General features: G+C 46.0%; 1 protein-coding gene across 1 annotated transcript; it reads right to left on the bottom strand.

Annotated features, from left to right (window-relative positions):
* Nucleotides 1-2403: 2403 nt before the first annotated feature.
* Nucleotides 2404-21350, bottom strand: LOC142498504 (extracellular calcium-sensing receptor-like). The gene is made up of 5 exons (XM_075606738.1): nucleotides 21093-21350; nucleotides 12529-13377; nucleotides 11749-11976; nucleotides 6065-6188; nucleotides 2404-3320 (listed from the first exon to the last, which is right to left on the bottom strand). The coding sequence occupies exons 1-5, from the start codon at nucleotides 21348-21350 to the stop codon at nucleotides 2404-2406; spliced, it is 2376 nt and encodes a 791-aa protein (XP_075462853.1).
* Nucleotides 21351-21944: the final 594 nt, after the last annotated feature.

The following is a 21944-nucleotide window of genomic DNA, read 5'->3' as shown; positions in this document are numbered from 1 at the left end:
AAAGGGATCCTTGACAGCTTAGTGACCGTAAGCCCAGAGCAGGTGTGAGACCCAGGCCATGGGAGATATATGGAGGTGAAGACGACCGGTGGGGTCTCAGGGGGAGCAAAAGAAGCATAGTACGCGGAAGCCCACCTGACAGCGGCAGTTTGGATCGTTCACGGAGCATCCCCCCTCTCCTCCTCTCCCTTCCCCAGCCCTCCCTTCCCCCCCCCTCCCTGCCCCAGTATCTATTGGGCATGTCTTCCCCCCCTGTTCGTCTTGTGAGTCTAGTTCGTCAAAATTTTGGAAGGTTTGTATAAAACAAAAATGAAAGCTTTTATTATGGTGATATATTTGGAGATATTGGAGGGTGTTATCATGTAAGATGTATTTCACCCAATAAAACCAAAGTTATAAAAAAAAAAAAAAAGACACTGTGCATTGAGTTTTTATTATGAAACACCTAAATTAATACGGTATTGGAACTTCTTCAGTACCAAGGTAAATTCACAAAGGACCACTGTGGTTTTTTTTATAAACACCTGCAAGTCGACACATTACTGTCTGTACACATTATGATTCATTACAAGTAATGGATATCTGCCACCTGGCGGATACGCGAAGAATTGCCCACAATTAAATCCGAACTATTATAATTAAACAAATCAACCGCGGATCTGCCGCGGGTGCTGGGCAGCGCGACTGTGGCATGAATGCGGCATGAATGCGGGGAAGCGCGTGGAATTTAGAAAATGCAACCGCTAAGCCCTCGAAAAGTTTTAAAATAAAAGCTGCCGCAGCAGTATATTATTGTCAAAAAGGAGTGTTACTGAGCTTGTGACCTCATGTACTATAACAAAGGACAAAAAGCCTCAATTCTAGATCCAATATGACAAATTATAAGGTTAAATATGTATGCATTTTTTTAATAAGTGAGTTTAATTTAGTTGAATTATTTGGCCAAAGCATTTTAAGCCTGCAAATCACTCCAAAGTATTCTCTCTTTTGCAAGTCCTAACACTACTGCACCCGCAAAAGGTTCTCAAACTCTTTAATTCAGGGAGAGCTGTCTTAATAGACTGGCCATTCACAGGCGCATAAAAGAGATGCCATTTAACAGGTGGGATGAGCAAGTTTTAAACCAGGGAGGAAGGGTCACAAATCTCCAAATTGTTTACCAATAGAAATTTTACCAACACACACAGCCCCTGTGAGCTCAGAACACAAACTCACCACACCATATATAGTTGTGTCAAAAAGGATTGCTACGGAGATTGTGACCTCAAGTAAAATAACAAAAAACAAAAAGCCTCAGTGATACATCTAATATGACAAATTATATGGTTAACTACAGGCATACCCCGGTTTAAGGACACTCACTTTAAGTACACTCGCGAGTAAGGACATATCACCCAATAGGCAAATGGCAGCTCACACATGCGCCTGTCGGCACGTCCTGAACAGCAATACCAGCTCCCTAACTGTACCGGAGCTGTGTGCAAGCAGGTAGACTATAGAGCTTGTTAAACATGCGTTATTTACGTCAGTTATGCACGTATATGACGATTGCAGTACAGTACATGCATCGATAAGTGGAAAAAAGGTAGTGCTTCACTTTAAGTACATTTAAGTACATTTTCGCTTTACATACATGCTCCGGTCCCATTGTGTACGTTAATGCGGGGTATGCCTGTATTTAGTTCAATTCTTTGGCTAAAGCATTTTAAGTTTGCAAGCCATGCCAAGATATCCCCTATTTTGCCATTCTTAAAACTAGTGTAAACGTAAAAAAGCTCATCCCAGCACTGAATTGATTGACCACACAACACAGTACGGTAAATTTATATCTTTTTTATTTCAGATTATAAACATAAGACAAAAATGTGAAATAAATATCTTTGTCATTTAATTAATCTTGGATATCTCAATGATAAAGACAGACTACATCCATTGTAAAATGTTGCCTCAAAATGTTTATAGTAGCATGTGTAGATCTACAGTATATGGCTATACAAAATGAAATCAGAAATAGTTAAGACAACTTTCTGAATTCTATGGGGAATGCAAGGTTATCATATGTTCAGTGAATTGAGATTGCAACTGCTATATAGCAAACTTTTCCTCTTACTCCCATCTGGTGTTTTACTGTAGAGTTCCACGGCCCAAATTTACCAAACGCTGGTAAGCCTCAGCATACCTTACTGTATATATCATTGTGAGACTAAATTTTAATAAAGACGTTGACTAATTTTAAAATGCTTTTATTCTCATGTACTGGATGTTCCTGTACTGTATCTGTGCACATTCATCAATGGTCATTCTGGACTAACCCTGAGCTATAGTTTCCATAGCCATGTCTTTCAGATCTAAGCCGTATAGTCAGGTTGAGATGATTAGTGAGTGAGATGTACCAGGTCCTACTCACAATCCTCTCTTATTGCTGCTTCTCCCTGTAATATACTTTTTACTGTTCATCTGAGGCTGAATTATAATGATGTAGCATTTTGGAAAAAATATGCAAACAAGGAGCCCGGAGCTTGAAGATAAGATGGCAAAAACCTCCACAGCCACCATGTGTTTGCCTTTGGTGCTGAGATAAGCTGGGATAAATGTCACCCAAACACTGGCAAAAACCAGCATGCTGAAAGTGATAAACTTGGCTTCATTAAAGGTGTCAGGGAGATTCCTGGCCAGAAATGCCACTAAGAGGCTAATAAAGGCTAAGAGACCCATATAGCCCAAGACGCATGAAAATAACACTTTGGATCCCTCATTGCATTCAATAACTATGGTTCCAATTTCTGCTGCCATATTAAGCTCTGCAAAAGGGGGAGAACTGATTAGCCAGACAGTGCACAAGATTATCTGGACCATTGTACAGAAAGGAACAATATATCTGGGAATCCTGAATCCCACCATCTTTCTTATACTGCTGTCTGGATTGGTACCACTGAACACCATGATGACAGTGATAGTTTTGGCCAGTATCACGGAAAGGCAAACAGAGAATATGACCCCAAACACCACCTGGCGAAGCATGCAGGTCGTCATGGTCGGGCGGCCAATGAATACCAAGGAGCAGAGGAAGCAGAGAATGAGGGAGATGAGGAGGAGGTAGCTTAGCTCTCTGTTGTTGGCCTTTACTATGGGAGTCTTGCGCTTTATTATGAACAAGCAGAGCACAGAAACTGTGAGCAAACACAAAATGAGTGAAATACCAGCCAAAGAGGCTCCTAAAAAGTCTTCATAGGAGAGGAACTGGATGAGTTTTGGCACACACACCTCTTTTAAGGTATCAGGCCATTTATCTTCTGGGCACTTAAGGCATTCACTGTTATCTAGAAAAAAATAATGAAAATAATTATTTGATTAAAATGGATACTGAGTTTTTACATAGAGTATATACAGTAGCATAGACAACACAATCAGTTCTCCTGTCTTGATGACAAAGTTAATAGTGTGACAAAATGGGCTAGCCAGCCATCATTAATAAAGGTCATGTCCAGCCGTTTACCCCTGAAACCGTACGCCAAGGGCTGAAGTGTAAGCTCTTGGGACTAATTGTGCGCCTTGATGTGTTTCCCTATATTTCTGTTCTCATTTTACAGTCCCCTGCAAGAATGTATGCTAGGGATGCTAGGTATAGTTAGGATCCCTATTAGGAAATAGCAGCAAGACAGGGGCATTGGGAGCAGGAGATTAAGGGTGGATATTGGGGAGCAAGTAGGGATAAAAAAACTGTGTATGTGTTACTGACCGGAGTAGCCAGTAGAACTGTTATGTTACACACAAATAGTGAATAATTTGCGGGTACCTGTCTGTACATAAGGACGGTGTGGGCTATGGAAGTCCCATATAAAGTATAGCAAAAACCTGACATGTTTAGGGGCTTTTGGGGTTCCCGGTATCCTAGAGCAGCAGTGCACAATCTTTCCACCGTGCTCCCCCCTTCCTGCTTCCCTCCCTGCTCTCCTTACCTCCTCTCTAGCTTCAAATGACACAGCGGGGTCACGTGATGTCACGTTGCCATGCCAACATGACGTCACATGACCCCACGGCATCATTTGATGCCATGTTGCCATGGCGCCGTGTCGCCAAAGAGAAGATAAGTGAAGTTGTAGAGGCTTTACGCGATCCCTCGGCACTAATTTAAATGCATTGGGGGAAGAGCACGGGGCCTCTGCAACCACCACAACCCCCCTGAACAGTCTTGCACCCCCCACGGGGGGCACGCCCCCCAGTTTGCGCACCGCTGTATTAGAGACATGAGACTTCAGGAGTCTACGTTTTAGGTGGGATATTTGGGTGAAAATATATTCGATTTGTTTGCAGGAGTTCTGGGAGCTGAGTTACTGGTAGTCCCTTAATTCTCCCCGGTGTGCAGGCACTATTTGGGGAAACCAAAGGAGAATTACACTGGCGCTATACAGTGTCCCCCAGACTCCTAGTTTTTGATCCCAAGTATCCCAGACGCAGTTCCCTCACAGGTATAAGTTTTCCCAAAAGATATGAGTTTATTAAGATAGTGTATTGTGTTTTATACCTTCTGTATTAATGTCTATACAGCCAGATGTGGATTAGCATTTCAATGAAACCAGGCTAAGTAATGGGATTCCCTTTGTTTATTGCACAGACATGCAGGTTTGTGGCACATGGTTGGGGGGGAAGGGCTGTGGACTTGCTATCTTCAGAGAAAGACTTTGTTTCACCTAGACCTCATTTCATACTCATTTCAAACTCAAACTCATAGGCATGACTCCCATTGGCTGAGCGATTACAATCCATGCTCTAATTGGATGTCAGCCCCCTCAATGTTATAGATATGCAATAAGCCCTATATAAGGGAGAGTGGTCTAGCAGATAAGTCTTTTTTTTGTTGGCGATTTGAAGAGACAAGAAGATAGAGGCTATGTGAGCCTGTGTGGACCTGCTGGAGCTGCTGGCGGGCTGATCAAAGGTGCTTCTGGGTGAAGAGCTACACACCAGCAGAGACACACTGGAGAATATATACAATATACGCTTACATGCCTTAGTAGCCATTGTGCATAGAGGTCTCTTAACCTGACTCATTTGGGAAATCCTGTTTGACAGGATAAGATCACCTCTTATGTAGCCAATACAACTGATAAGTAACATAACAACTCAGGGGTTATTATCAGAATAGATACTTGTAACAAAACGAGATACATCTGCTACACAGAGAATTCTGTCAAGCCGCCATATTTCAGATCAATGTACAAAGGAGAGAACTGACACTATTTGATAATAAATAGTATATTTGCTACCAAACTAAATTATATCATGAGAGATTCTCAGTAGTCTCAATAAAGAAACCGTAGCATCCTCAATTATCACTGAGCAAGGTGTAGAGATCCTCATAAATGAATGAGACCTGAGACATTGTATGCCATCCTACTTTCCCTGTATATATTATCAACACTGTTTGATTGTTTTTTTCTGTTATATATTCACCTTTGTTTTAAAACCATGTCTATTAAAGTTTGAAGTTTAAATTAAATCATTTCTACAAGGTGTAGTGCACCACTAAGGGATTTCTCTTTTCTACAAGTACAGCAGCGTACTTCTCGCTTAAAGTTAATAGGTTCCAAGAAAGAGTTGTCCAAATTCACACAAGGATTTCAACATGGTTTCCTAATCCATTGTTTTCCAATTTCTTCATGCACATCAAACTGTTATTTATAGTATGTCTACAGTATATTGATTTTTTGAGAATTTGTAATTAGGAGCAGACACCTGCACCCTATTCCTATGTTGCAAAGTAAAGTGATACGTAAAGATGGGCAAATTTGTTTGGCGAATTTGGATCCCCAGTGAATCGTCCGGGTCCTGTGGTCCGCAGATTTCAGCAAATCAAAAGAAAAAAGGGCGATTCGCGTTTTACGGATTTATTATTATTATTATTATTAGCAATACACCCCGGGATTACACAATCCAGCCTTCAGGTATAGGAATGATTAACCATAGATTTCAGGGTAATGAATTGCTAATATTTTTCAGTAACTAAATTAGTAACAAATGTTTGAAGTGCAGTAATTGTACAGTAAGGGTAAGTATTACACACCAGCAGGGTTGAGGATCTCCCCTTCGGAGCATGGTAAACAATCAAAACAGCAGATCTTTTGCCCTTGGCGTGTGGCTCTTCGTTGGCCTTTTGGGCATGGGGCACTGCAGACTGATAAAGGAGCCTGGAAGAAAGTGAGCTGAGAAGAATTATGTTATGTCCATTGTACAATACAATTGCGTGTGTCTATTGAGTCTATATATCAAGATCAATAGCATCAACACAAGCACAAGGTCTGTTCTCTATGGCCATGATATAAGCATGGAAATATAAGTGGTTGCAGTGAATCAGTTAGGAAGTGTTGGGTTGGTGGTATTATAGTTCAGAGTACATAGCCATTATGGTATAGTGCATGATGTATATTCTTGTTCCAAAATCTTATCCCTGCTGCCGCTTTTATTTACACAGATATAAAAAAGACCACTAAACTTCAATCTCAAACGTTTTACTCAATTTCTGGGGTTACCTGTACAAACTGGGATTTCTATAGCCCTAATATCCCATTACCAATGGGGTTGACCGGTTGAGTTATATCAGCAGATAAAGTCATGTGCAAAATTCATATGCCTTTATCTTTGGGGGGAAGGGGGGAGTTTTGCATAGCTATTTAATCCTAAAACTATACATGATTAGCGGATGTTCCAGTCTTGGATCTCAGACTGATCTCATGCACAGTCTCTGATTATATATCCTTATATATAAAGGATGGCTAAAGTTAGAAATCACTGAGCCTGATAAGGGAGCTCCATCCTACATCAACTGCCATTGACTTTAACGAAAGATCTAGCTTGGATACTCCTTACCAGAGCTTAGCGAATCTTGCCTTACTGTATATGTTTTTCGTTTGTACTTTTATAGAATACTCTGTTAAATTGTATTAGAAACAGTGTGATAGGTTGCGTCCCAGCTTTTTATTTAAAGAAGCAGCAGCATCGGACCCTGGGAAGAATGAAAGAGGCTTTTGCTGTTCTCTGAACCTTCTTTTAATTAGGTATTCCACATTCAGGTGTACAACAACCAGTTCCCCCAGCGTGATGTCTCCAGCCACAGAGTAGTCAGCAATGTCTGCTTTAGAAAGTTTGCATCCTTTCACTGAAATTCCACAGACATCCTCATATCACATAGCAGCAACAAGGAGTGCAGAAGAACTCAGGAAAAGAAACCCCCTCCGTTTTTTTACTGGTTAATTAGGACAAAACTAAATAAAGTAAACCACACAGGGGAGTTGTCTCCCAAAACTTACACAATTAGCAAACATAATACACTTCCCACAACATACGATTTTCTATAGCAAGCCCCAAAAAAACAGTAACTACAGCATCACAAACATCCCATGCATGTCTTTACTCTGCAAAATTAATGACATTCAGTATAACTTACTTTAATTCCCCCCCCCCATACCATGGTATAATCTTCCCTGAATGGTATGCAGGAAGGAAACGCCCTTTTTCTTTTTAACAGAGACTGCCCATGGCTGTGTAACATCAACTATAACAAAGGGGGGGGGAGAGAGATGGGTGGGGGGGGGAGAGAGATGGGTGGGGGGGGGAGAGAGATGGGTGGGGGGGGGAGAGAGATGGGTGGGGGGGGAGAGAGATGGGTGGGGGGGGAGAGAGATGGGTGGGGGGGGAGAGAGATGGGGGGGGGGGAGAGAGATGGGGGGGGGGGAGAGAGATGGGGGGGGGGGGAGAGAGATGGGTGGGGGGGGGGGGAGAGAGATGGATGGGGGGGTGAGAGAGATGGGTGGGGGGGGTGAGAGAGATGGGTGGGGGGGGGGAGAGAGATGGGTGGGGGGGGGGAGAGAGATGGGTGGGGGGGGGGAGAGAGATGGGTGGGGGGGGGGAGAGAGATGGGTGGGGGATGCTCCCGCATCAGCAAAAGTAACAATAGTGATGATAAGTAAATAGTGCCAAATACTGGTGCAAAAGAGGATAGGGATACTGATGAACAAACAAACAAAAGATACCTCCTTGAATGCACTCAGAACATCAAACTGTGTTTAACATTAACCATACCTGCATTATACTGACTGATCTCAGGACACCACATTAAAGGTTAGTAAAGTTTCAGGTAAAGGGGAAAAAAAAGATCGCTGGTCCAAGAAAAAAGCAAAAGCGAAAGAGAAAGGTGGTGCACTTGATGCCAGAAAACAAACATGCATTTAACTTACACAATAGTACAAGCAGCCCTGACACACTGTTCAGCAGTTACCACAAGGGCCCAAGAAAAGAAGCAGGCAGAAAAGGAGAAGGACATGTCCTTGAAAACTTCTTTGGAGGGTCTTTTTCCTTTTCACCCAGAGATCTTTGGTGAAGGAGGGAGAGGCAGGAAATCCCATAGGCAAAGAAGAAAGGACAAAGCACTCGGTCCTAGAGAATTAGGGGTGCAGGACTTGGACGAGGTCAATAATGTTTGGGGCAAGGATATTGTAGAGGCGCAACAGCAGGACAGCTCACTAAACCCTTTTTTCAGCAGGTGGTATCTAGACTGAAGAGAGAAGGGAGTTTGGGCCTATACCATCATATGTATTACGGCAGGGTGTATTAACCAGGGTCCGCAAGGATCCTCAGTCTTCTTTGCAGGTGGAGCAGGTCATGGTGCCAAAAGTATTTCGGAAGGAGATTCTTTGGCTGGCAAGTGAGGTTCCCATGGGGGGTCATATGGGCAGAGACAAGACCTTATGTAGAATATTAATGCATTTCTTTTGGCCTAAAGTACATAAGGATGTGGGAGAATATTGTGCCTCTTGTCCTATATGCCAACAGGTGGCTCCAGTAAACATCATGGATCAGGGGAAATTGATCCCTATACCGGTAGTTGGGGAAGCTTTTGACAGGGTCGCCATGGATGTGGTGTGTCCTTTACAATAAAGTTCTAAAGGTAATCAGTATATACTGGTACTATGTGATTACGCCACCAGGTATCCAGAAGCAATTCCCTTGCCCAGTGTTACTGCTAAGAATGTAGCGAATGCTCTTATTCAAGTATTTGCAAGGGTAGGAATCCCTCGTGAAATTCTCACGGATCAGGGGTCAAATTTCATGTCAAACTTAATGAAAGAAGTGTATCAGTTGTTGGGAATCCAGACCCTACGTACATCCCCATATCATCCCAAACTGATGGTTTAGTAGAAAGGCTAAACGGGACACTAAAATGAAGATTACAAAGGTGGTAGGTGAGAAGTCTAACAAATGGGACCAGTGGTTGCCTTATTTATTGTTCTCATACAAGGAAGTACCACAAGCCTCAACAGGATTTTGCCCGTTTGAGCTACTTTATGGAAGGCAACCCCGGAATCTGCTAGCATTAATCAAAGATTCCTGGGTGCAGCGGGATCCTTTGAGGGATAATGTAGTTGGATATATTACCCAGATGAAGGAAAGGATTATCCGGATGCAGGATCTGGCTAATGAAAATTTGAAGGGGGCTCAACAACACCAGAAAGTGTGATATGACAAGAAGTCCAGAGATAGGTATTAAATCCTGGGGGTAAAGTGCTCCTCTTGTTGCCCGATAGAGATAATAAACTGGTAGCTAGATGGCAAGGTCCATATACCATTGTGGAAAGAAAGGGGGCTGTGAACTACCAAGTAAGAATACCAGGAAGAAGGGACCAGTCCATATACCATGTTAATTTGTTAAAAGGTTGGAAAGAGAGAGAAAAATTGTCTTTGATGGTCCTGAGAGAGTGTGAACCTGATATGGCAGGTGAGGCATATCAGAGATTACAGTTGGAAGCTAAGGAGGATGAGGTAACATCTGGGGAAGAACTTTCAACAGACCAAAGAGGTATGTTAGAGAAATTAGTTACAGCTCATCCCCGTTATAGCATGATCCGCTATAACGCGGATTCGCTTATAACGCGGTTTGAGCATGGACCCCGAATTTAAAAAAAAAAAATATTTTACATTTTTTTTTGCACGCTGCCCTCACTTGCACACACTGCACACACTGCACACACTGCACACACTGCACACACTGCACACACTGCACACACTCTCACTGCACACTGCACACACTCACTATACACACTGCACACACTCTCACTGCACACTGCACACACCCTCACTGCACACTGCACACACTCTCACTGCACACTACACACACAACAAGCACTCACTGCACACTGCACACACTACCAGCACTCACAACACACTCTCACAGCACACAGCACACAGCACTCACAGCACACAGCACTCACAGCACACAGCACTCACAGCACACAGCACTCACAGCACACTACACTACACAGCACACCACACTCACCCTCCCACACTCACCCTCCCACACTCACCCCCCCCATCCCACTCCCCCTTCCTACCTTTGGTGTCGGCTGCTGAGATCAGAGCGGAGCTGGCATCAGGAGGAGGAGGGGGTGTCGGTAGGGGGTGGGGTGGTGTGGATGCCGGTAGAGGGGGTGAGTGAGGAGCAGGTTGGGACTCGGAGGACCACGTGGGTAGGCCCAAAACTGATTATGCTGTGGAGGGTTGGTGTGGAGGACCAGTAGGTGTGGGGGTCTCAGGAGGGAGGAAGTGGGTGCCGGTGGCGGGGGATGGATGCCGGTGGTGGGGGGAGGAGGTAAGGAGCAGGCTGCGGCTGGATTCGGAACACAAGCAGTTCATAGGATAGAGACTGGGGATGCAAGACCTATCCATACCCGTCCCTATCGTATCCCTGAGAGGCAGAAAAAGATAGTGGAAAAAGAAGTGCACCAAATGTTGGAAATGGGGCTTATTGAGGTTTCTACCTCAGAATGGTGCTCCCCAATAGTGTTTGTACCTAAAAAGGATGGAACAGTACAATTTTGTGTAGATTTTTGAAAATTAAATGAGGTGGCCCGTTTTGATGCCTACCCTATGCCCCGCATCGATGAGCTTTTGGATCTAGTGAGTAAGGCACGTTATATCAGCACTTTGGATCTTACAAATGCTATTGGCAGATTCCAGTGGAAGAGTCAGATCTTCATCTGTTTAGGCAAGCTGCTACCTACCTTTATGTCCTTTTCATCAGGGACCATAGGGTTTGGATGTTGGGTACAGCATCAATGATCCCACCGTTGCCACCATATGTGATAGGTTGCGTCCCAGCTTTTTATTTAAAGAAGCAGCAGCATCGGACCCTGGGAAGAATGAAAGAGGCTTTTGCTGTTCTTCTGCACTCCTTATTGCTGCTATGAAGTTATATATGAGGATGTCTGTGGAACTTCAGTGAAAGGATGCAAACTTTCTAATGCAGATATTGCTGGCTACTCTGTGGCTGGAGACATCACGCTGAGGGAACTCGTTGTTGTACACCTGAATGTGGAATACCTAATAAAAAGAAGGTTCAGAGAACAGCAAAAGCCTCTTTCATTCTTCCCAGGGTCCGATGCTGCTGCTTCTTTAAATAAAAAGCTGGGACGCAACCTATCACAAACAGGTTTCTCTGCTGTTCAATACTATTTTGGACACACTAAGAGGGTGAAGAAGGGACGGAGATAGCAGTAGGTTTTGTGCAGGTAATTTTTGTAGGCTTGTGTACAATACATTCACAACAGTTATATAGTACAACTTATTATAAATAACAATGAGTTTATTTGTGAATTTACAGTATAAATAGCGACCTGTACTTGCATCAGGAAGCAGCTAAAAGTTCCTTCAAACAAAGTTAACACCTTATACTGAGAGCTGTATTATAATACTTACGTGAATCTGTCCTCCATTCCATAAGATTCTGCTTTGGTCAATCTGCAGTTCATGGCCTATCGGAGCACTGGCATCATAGCTGCCAATGTGGACGTACTGAGTTCTCCGGTTAGGGAAGAGCTGCCAGTTCAAGATATCTAAATACATGGGAGCATCACCATTCTCATCAAAAAATATCGTCTCCCCAGCAGTGTTGTTGAACTTTACTTTTTTGACGTAATGAAGCAGCTGAAAGGAAAGACATCATTAAAGCAGGGATCACTTTTCTGAGAGATTGTACTTCTATTTTGAAAACTGAACTACAGTTTTTAATCCTCATAGATGTATACATTATTAGTATTTTATCTGGTAGTGTTAGGACCTGTGAATTGGGTCTGCCTTGTCGTGGCACACAGGCTTACAATGCTTTGGCCAAAGGGTTAAACTAAATGACCCTTTTCAAGAGAATATATAAGTATTTTACTGTGTATTTTTGTCATATTGGATGTAGCATTGAGCTTCTCTGTTGCTTGTTATATACATTTGCCATGCTCAATAGCTCTCCTTTTTGACACTTATATACATATATATTTTGTGGGGGCACAGGGGTTCCCAAAAAGAGCTTGCTGGGGTTCTGTGTGTTGTTTGTTATCCTAGTATATCCCAAGCAATCATAGCTGGTCTATAGGGTTCAATTACATTGTGGATGCACAATATCATAATATACAATATCCCAACATATATAAAGAGAAAACAAAAAAGCATGTAACTGTACATCTGTATTTATGTGCTAGGTTGTACCTGCCAAGGTTGATGATTGTAAATATCTGCACAAGATCCGTTGTTGAATGGTCCATGACCTGGTACACAGGAGCTCATCTGGTGCAAAGCATGAGCCAATGCAAAAACTGCGGTGTGAGTTTTGTATGTGAATCTAAAGTTGTAGACATCATATAAAGATGGATCAATACTGTCCAGTCTCTCCTTGCCGGTGCACTGAGGGGTTCCTGCCTCAGATGGTTTTGTACTTGTAGATGTATAATTGTTGGTCTCCTCTGCTGGCCAAATACAGCCAAAAGCATTCTCCCAAAATGTCTTCATGAAGATGTCATCTAAAAACTTGGAAGGATGGATGCTGTAAAGAAATTCCTTGAAGCCTGGAATCTTCCCACTCTGAATAGTGATCCCCAGGCTACCATTTAAGGTTTTTAAAATGTCTTTTTTGAGAAAATCTGAAGAAATGGAAAAGATGTCACGGCCAACCCACACTTTGTCAGTAATATTATGAAAGGAAGCCTCTTCCATTAAAGGGATGAGGTTCTCCATGGTTGAATACACAACAATCGCTGTGGCTCTTGATTTTTTAACAACATCTACAATTCTGAAGACAGACTCCATGGAGCTGTAGGTAGGAAGAGTCTCTAGGAATGCAATGCAGCCACCGTTCTTTTCAATCTCTTTGATTAGCAGCTGACTACCTGACCTTCCCAGGTCATTATCTGTGGTGATGACACCCACCCATGTCCAGTTAAAGTACATCATCAACTGAGCAAAGGCAAAAACTACATTGTTGTCATTAAAGACTGTCCGGAGGAAGGATGGGAACTGTATTTTATCACTGAGAAAGGGGAGAACTGAGCCATAGCTGACCTGATAGACAAGATAATAGACAAAATATTAATGGTTTCATTAACCTCTCAATGTGCTAAAGAATTTTGAAGCTAAAAAGAGGTTTTATATATATATAACAACATATATATATGTAAATATTCCTGTATATTCATTTGCATGTCTTAGACAGGTCTGCAACCCTGTCTTTCACCATTATCACCCAGCAAACAGCACTTCCACTGCAGCAAGGGATTCTGGGAAATTACATGCAAATGAGCACACAGTGCCACTTTTTATCTCCTGCTCACATTACATGAGCAACCCTTAGCCAATGCATGCTGCTTTAAACACAGCTTTTAAGCAAGGACTTGGGAGATGCAAAGTCAGTTAACCCACTCACAGACATGTTTCAACCTTGATGGGTATCATCAGTGTGAGGTTGGCTTGCTGACATTTGCTCAAATGAGATAAGAGTAGGTAATCACCACCACTATTAAGGTTATGGTGGGTTAAAAAAAGTGACTAAAACCCTCCACAGTAAAGCATAAAGCAACTGTAAATATTCCTGTATATTCATTTGCATGTCTTAGACAGGTCTGCAACCCTGTCTTTCACCATTATCACCCAGCACACAGCACTTCCACTGCAGCAAGGGATTCTGGGAAATGACATGCAAATTAGCACACAGTGCCACCTTTTATCTCATGCTCACATTACATGAGCAACCCTTAGCCAATGCATGCTGCTTTAGACACAGCTTTTAAGCAAGGGCTTGGGAGATGCAAAACCAGTAAACCCATTCACAAACATGTTTCAACCTTAAAGGGTATCATCAGTGTGAGGTTGGTTGGTTGGTTGCTGACATTTGCTCAAATGAGATAAGAGTCAGTAATCACCCCACTTATTAAGGTTATGGTGGGTAAGAAAAGTGACTAAAACCCTCCACAGTAAAGCATAAAGCAACTGTAAATATTCCTGTATATTCATTTGCATGTCTTAGACAGGTCTGCAACCCTGTCTTTCACCATTATCACATAGCACACAGCACTTCCACTGCAGCAAGGGATTCTGGGAAATGCTGTGTCTAAAGCAGCATGCATTGGCTAAGGGTTGCTCATGTAATGTGAGCATGAGATAAAAGGTGGCACTGTGTGCTCATTTGCATGTCATTTCCCAGAATCCCTTGCTGCAGTGGAAGTGCTGTGTGCTGGGTGATAATGGTGAAAGACAGGGTTGCAGACCTGTCTAAGACATGCAAATGAATATACAGGAATATTTACAGTTGCTATATATGTAACGAGTATTCCCCCACCCAAGAGCATATGGTATAGTGTGAGTGCGGAGTACCTACAGTTACCAGGTGTGGTGCTTTACCTGTTAAGCTCACAGGAGGGCTGAGCTTCCGCCACGGGGAACCTGGGGCAAGTATATTAAGAGTAACCCTGTACTCGGTGCAGCGCCTCCACCTGCGATGGTTCCCAGCAGAGCAGGAATTGTTCCTCCCAGGACACATACAAATACTGTACAGTCAGTATTTGCCAGGCTGCCTGCAATATTCATTTCAAGTATTGTTATCATTTATATTATTGTTTAGCGCTGTTTTGCACCGTCTTTTTTTCGTTGGTTTTATGTGTGACTGCGCAGCCACTATGTCCCGTGTGAATATGAGAGGACTCGTTGGTGCACTTGTGGATTACCTGACGGACACTCCGGTGCCTGGGCCTGCCAAGGAACTTCACAAAGGATCCGAAGGCTGATGCCAGCTGAATGCAGGAGCTACCGTCCGGGGCGATCCCACCCGGATGGCTGCTGTAACGGCAGCGAAGGTCTGAGCCCAAACCTCTGGATAGACGCGCGGCGTCCGCTGTGTCCCTAACTGGCTCTGGATAGTAAGTGACAGGGTCTCTAACCTGGGGCCTGTCCCTACAACACTCAATACTACTGTGTGGCTCAGGGCTATCTCGGGCCTTGGGGGCTGCTGGCCTAGTGCAGGGAGTCACTAACTCCTGCACCCTACCACCTTCCCCTGGCTGCTCCTGGCGCTGACTGCCTCGCCTGCTCCAAGCCCGCGAAATATATCTAATCTCCCTTGCAGGGAGATGCTGCAGCCCTATTGGCTCCCTGGCGTCACGTGGGGCGCTACTGAGGCTCATGGGAGATGTAGTCCCTTCTGTGATCCCTCTACCGATTGGCTGCTTCTCACGTGTCTCCTGCGACTGCGCGAACCTCCCTGCTGGCCTCCGCACCGAGATCTGAACTGCGCATGCGCGAACAGCAAGAAGATGGCGGCGCCCTCGCCGCCCTGCTTCGGGAGCACCGGGAGCCCTGCAATGCACTCGCGGCCCTGGCAACCGGCCATACGCGTCCCCGGCAACCCCCGAGCAGGATCCTGACCGCCCTCACTCTTGCGATTGGCCGGCGGGGCCGCCATTGGACTCGGCGGCACCTGCGATTGCCAGCAAGGTGAGGGGGGGGGGGCTTGACAGGCAGGGGGGACATGGCTACATCCTCCCCCTGGTGAAATCCCAACGACCTTGCTTGGGTAGCCGACATAACCATGTACAACCGTTATATAATCAAAATGCAGAACATAGAAAATACAACTTATCACATGGCCTTTATATGACTTGGTACACCACATAACACCCACAGTAATACCCGAGGCCAGCTGAGTGATTGCTGATTGCTGAGACCATTTGTGGGGTGCCCCAAACTGATCATGTGGGCGTACCTCACTTTTACGTTTGTGAGCCTCCCCCGGGAGAATCTCTTGGCGAGCACGCTCGGGGATAACAGTCACAGGGTTCTTACTACTTCCTCCCCCTGGTGGACGGAATAGTAGCATGTCTCTGGGCCAGACCTTTACCCGGCCATCCGCGGCATGGATGCGATAGGCCAGGAGGTCTTGACCTTTTCCACAGTCCACCACATGGTGAATGGAGCGCTCCCTGTTGGGCTTAAAGAAGGCAATGTTCACTAAATCCCTCGCCACACAGTCCTTGTCCCTACATACTTGCAAGGCTTCCACGGGGAAGTGAGCACTGGGCAATGTCTCGGTTTCACCCTGCAGGGGGTAAAGGGTAGATACCTTACCACTGCGGTGATTCACGGTGGCCAACAGGTCCTCGGGGACGCTGTCAATTCCCACCTCGGCTGTCTCGGGACCTGTCCCCAGCACTTCTGGGGCAGTCCACCTACTTGCTGGAACCTCGGGAGCATTGGATCCCAGTCCTGGGACCACTTGGGTTGGAGTGCACGGGCTCACACTCAGATCAGGAGCCTGTGGGGAGTAAGGAGGTTCCTCACCACTCCGCTGGCGTGCAAAGGGTTCCTCTTCATCTGGTACATGGTCAGGTACCATCTGTGCTTCACTGGACATCACAATGGGTCTGACTGTTCTCTTCGCCTGGACGATAGGCGGAAGGTACTGGTCCACTTGCACCACTGCAAACAATATAGGAAGGTTGGAGCACAACTGAAAACAGGGTGGAAAAAACAATCTGCAAGAGAGTGTGTGTCCCAAAAAGGTTTAATGGATCAAACCATAAACATACAGTGATCCATTAAACCTTTTTGGGACACACACTCTCTTGCAGATTGTTTTTTCCACCCTGTTTTCAGTTGTGCTCCAACCTTCCTATATTGTTTGCTGTGACCATTGGAAGACCGGATGCACCTACCGGAGGAGGTATACCAGGAAGACCACCCAGCCGTGAGTAACATTACTCTTACACCTTACACCTTATTGTTCCACAGCGATATATCTGACTGGACACTAGCTAGTGGGAGTTGTTACTTACAATAGTGGAACTCCATCCAGGCCATCGTGTCATAGTGGAAATAGGTGTCATATCCCACAGGATTTTGGTTTGGTTTAATGCTCCTGGTACCCCTAGGATCTCTACACATGGAATTATTCTGTTGAAGGACTTTATTGCAGCTTTTGATCTATGTTTCTGAGCACCATACAGCATTTTTTACACTTGCACCACTGGACAGCTACCTTCTAAGGGGGACACATCTGCCAGGACGCGATGCCGAGTGGAGCCATTCGCCCTTGTAGCCAGACTTAAGGAGCTATCGTGCTCCGCGGTCACCTGGAGGCTCACACCCAACACCTCTGGGGCAGTCAACTCACCCTTGTCGTTGTCAGCAGGTACTGATCCCAAGCTGGGGACCGATGGTATCATCGTAGAGGACCGGACTGGCCACAGTAGGGCACACGGGGCCACAGTAGGGCACACGGGCCCACATCCGAGCAAGCGGCAGCATCTGGATACACCTCATCTACAGCAGGCTCTTTATCCGCTGAGATAGTTGGCTCAGTGACTTCACTAGAGTGGTCCGCCGGCAGGTGCATCACCATGAGTGGTTGGTAGCTGGAATCACTAAAAGAAGACGGGGGTATAGACACCTTACCCTGTGATTCCGGAATCTGCTGGTCTGGGCTCTGTGTTTCCTGCTCGGGAACCGGGTCTGGAACCAACATCTGGGGTTCCAACATCGGTAGCTCGGCCTTTGGCGGCTCCGGTTCAGGACCTGAATCTAGAATGTCCATTTGGGCACACGGGCCCTCCACAACCTCCACCGTCGTGGTAGGTGGACTAGCAGCGGCTTTGACCCCCGGGGTGGAGACATCAGGCGCCTCTTTCTCCACGGGTTCCGCCATCAGAGGTCCCTGCTCTACCACTAGGACGTCCCCTTTGAGAGGGTCTGGAACCGTGTCTGCAACCTGGGTTTGGACACACGAGTCCTCTGAGGCCTCTGGAATTAGAACAGACTGATTACCAGCATAACTCACTTAAGTAGAGAGGTCAGGCTCCTCCTCTTCTTTCTCGGCTGGTTCCGTAGGATGGGGTATAATAGGCTTCAAGACACATGCACCGCAGCAGTCACATTCGGGCTCCCACGCCAGTGCACCTCTAGAACAGTCACAGGTGGGGCTAAAACACTGCATACACAGTTCTCCGTCCACCTCGGTTGTCTTGAAGTCTAGCGGTAACTGGGAAAGGTCGGCTCCCTTGTCATAGGCTTCTTGCAGGCAGGGGCACATTAGCGCAAGGACATCTATTCCTGGCGCTCACCAGGGCACATATGCATTAGGGTGTACACCCTGACAGTCTATCTCATCCTCAGAGGGAAAATAATCTGTTTCTGCAACAGTGTCTGGTTGAAGCTCACTGTGCTTGCTCCCCCTGGTGGGATGTGAAGGAGGGGCAGCACACTCTTTCAAGGAGTGATTCTTGCTCTGAACTGCGTCACTCAGTTGGCGGGGGTGGGGCTTAGGTTTTCCCGCCATCCCGGACAGTTTTCTGCAAAGTCATTCTGCGCCTTGAGCGCAGCACCACGTACACGCTGCCAACTTGGGGAAAGTTGCCATGGCGCTGGGTCAGAGTAGACAAAAGGGTAACCCTCAGGGGGGCACCCTGGCATAAACAATGCGGACGGTGCCTCTGACAGGCATATATCCCATGAGTATGTCACCACAAAAAGCATCGAGCTCCACATGAACATGGGGCCTTGATCTGCATCAATAATAAGGACGTACTGCCACCAGGGGATTTTACGCACATGATCACAGACCTCCTCATCTGATATATTTGCGGGAAGGCCTTCTACGGCCACCACATGGAGGGGGCTTAGATCTAGCCTCAAGGCCCAGGCGAGGAACTCGTGTCCGGACTTTACAAACATGGAGGACAATTTGACAAAAAATGGAACAGGGCACCCCAGGACTGCTCTCAGCAGCGCCTCCAAATGTAACGGGTATTCCCCCACCCAAGAGCATATGGTATAGTGTGAGTGCGGAGAACCTACAGTTACCAGGTGTGGTGCTTTACCTGTTAGGCTCACAGGAGGGCTGAGCTTCTGCCACGGGGAACCTGGGGCAAGTATATTATGTGTAACCCTGTCCTCGGTGCAGCGCCTCCACCTGCGATGGTTCCCAGCAGAGCAGGAATTGTTCCTCGCAGGACACATACAAATACTCAGCACACCGTATGTGTAATCAAAATGCTTTTACTAGCGTGACCGTACTCAAGCATAACACTCAATAATCAACAGGTGTCCCTCCCTAGAGGAGACACTAACTAACGTGTCTCTCAGTATGCTACCTTCCCCTACACCCCCACCGGATGATCCTACCCAGTGTCCAGTAACCCCACACAGTATTACCCCACCCTTCAAGTGAGATATGTATGTGTGACTGCGCAGCCACTATGTCCCGTTTCAATATGAGAGGACTCGTTGGTGCACTTGTGGATTACCTGCCGGACACTCCGGTGCCCGGGCCTGCCAAGGAACTTCACAAAGGATCCGAAGGCTGATGCCGGCTGAATGCAGGATCCCACCCGGATGGCTGCTGCAACAGCAGCGAAGGTCTGAGCCCAAACCTCTGGATAGACACGCGGCGTCCGCTGTGTCCCTAACTGGCTCTGGATAGTAAGTGACAAGGTCCCTAACCTGGGGCCTGTCCCTACAACACTCAATACTACTGGGTGGCTCAGGGCTATCTTGGGCCTTGGGGGCTGCTGGCCTAGTGTAGGGAGTCACTTACTCCTGCACCTTACCTCCTTCCCCTGGCTGCTCCTGGTGCTGACTGCCTCACGTGCTCCAAGCCCGCGAAATTTATCTAATCTCCCTTGCAGGGAGATGCTGCAGCCCTATTGGCTCCCTGGCGTCACGTGGGGCGCTCCTGAGGCTCATGGGAGATGTAGTCCCTTCTGTGAGCCCTCTACCAATTGGCTGCTTCTCGCACACGTCTCCTGCGCCTGCGCAAACTTCCCTGCTGGCCACCGCACCGAGATCTGCACTGCGCATGCGCAAACAGCAAGAAGATGGCGGCGCCCTCGCCGCCCTGCTTCGGGAGCACCGGGAGCCCTGCAACCCGCTTGCGGCCCTGGCAACCTGCCGCACGCGTCCCCGGCAACCCCCGAGCAGGATCCTGACCGCCCTCACTCTTGCGATCGGCTGGCAGGGGCCGCCATTGGACTCGGCGGCACCCGCGATCGCCAGCAAGGTGAGGGGGGGCTTGACAGGCAGGGGGGACCTGGCTACATATATATATAATGGAGTAACAGGAAGAATGAATCAACACTGTTATATAATTTAGAACCCATAATAAGAGATGGGCGAACTGGTCTGAATCCGTTCCGCATATTTTCTTTTAGACCAATTCGCAAAACAAAATCCCGAGTTACAGGCCCCATCATGGGGTGCTGGTATCCCTCTGCTTTGTTAAATCTCATGATTACGGGGGCCGTGAGCCTGGAGAATTTAAACAGGGGTGCTGGGATACTGGCACCTGATAACAGGCCTGTAACTTGGGAAGCAGGGGGGCCCCAGTCCTGAAATCAATGCGATTCAGCTCTGGAGACCGCTTGCTACAATAATATATTATTAAAATAAAATAAAACCCCAGAAATCCCCTGTTAGAAGCGCGCTGGTAGAGGACTGATTCAGTCTCTCTCTTAGTGTGTCTCTTCAGACAGGACGAGACTGATAGGATTCACGTCGGGCGAGTCCCATTAAAACGCAGGGACCCAGCTGTGTTAATCCGATGGGCCATTAGTCTGGCTGCTGGAATCTTGCGGCTACAGAGAGGATGCCGTGTGGGACCCACAAGGCAAGAGGGCCAGAACCAACAGTTTCATCTGTTCACAAAGATTACTCCAGTATCATAGAATCTGCCAGCATTCGGACTTGCACAGTGTCTACAGCAGAGTATTAAAAGTTAGGAGTTATTTCTTGCTTACCTGAGGATACCTATAGAGGCCCAAGATTTGGGCTGCAGGCACTGAGGCCTTTGAAGGCATGTCTCCAACTATAGCAGATGGCTTAAATTTCCCATTGCAATGAAAGTTTGGCACAAAGTCCTTCTTTCCTGATAAAATCCACATTGTCCCCATTAATGACCTCACTTCATTGTAACAGGCGTCATAGATTTTGAAACCCAGTGTGACATTGGGCAGGAAATCCGGCATGTTGTTAATCTCCATGGTGGCGTACACCATCGATAGGAGGAAGCGGTAATACCGGATATGAAATCTGAAAATGGAAAAAGGTTTATAGAATTTGAATTCCAAAATAAATTATTGTTGTTTCCTTATCTTGGCCTTCAGTCTTTACATGCTCCCCTTCTGCATCACTGTTCCTGCTTCTCTTTCCAATTTTGCCGCTTCTTCTGTCCTTCAACTCCTCCAAATACTGAAACAATTTCATCCCATAACTTTGTAACCTATTCATCTTATTCTTCTTTTCCCATGGAGACAACACTTCCACAATGTTGTACATTGAAGCTTTAGTCTCTGCAAATAGATGTTCTTTACAGGGTATATCCCAAGGTTCTTGAGCTCCTGTCTTGATGTATGTATGTATGTATGTATGTCTTTATTTGTATAGCGCTATAAAATGTACATAGCGCTTCACAGTAGTAATACATGTCATATAAATAACAAATATAAATAACAGATCATGGGAATAAGTGCTTCAGACATACTGTAAAAGTAACATTAAGGAAGGAGTCCCTGCTCCGAGGAGCTTACAATCTAATTGGTAGGTAGGGAGAACGTACAGAGACAGTAGGAGGGAATACTAGTAAGTGCGTC

Source organism: Ascaphus truei, chromosome 7 (genome assembly GCF_040206685.1).
Source record: "Ascaphus truei isolate aAscTru1 chromosome 7, aAscTru1.hap1, whole genome shotgun sequence".
In the NCBI taxonomy this organism is placed as follows: domain Eukaryota; kingdom Metazoa; phylum Chordata; class Amphibia; order Anura; family Ascaphidae; genus Ascaphus; species Ascaphus truei.
This window is presented reverse-complemented; position numbering and strand designations above follow the sequence as displayed.

Bases quoted from the DNA above. Each gene is read 5' to 3' on its own strand.
- LOC142498504 (XM_075606738.1), bottom strand. From the start codon at position 21,350: ATGGTGTACGCCACCATGGAGATTAACAACATGCCGGATTTCCTGCCC. The intron at 13,378-21,092 runs GTAAGCAAGAAA...CTTGTCTATCAG, and splicing joins GCCTCTATAGGTATCCTCAG to GTCAGCTATGGCTCAGTTCT. The intron at 11,977-12,528 runs GTACAACCTAGC...CTTTCCTTTCAG, and splicing joins ACAATCATCAACCTTGGCAG to CTGCTTCATTACGTCAAAAA.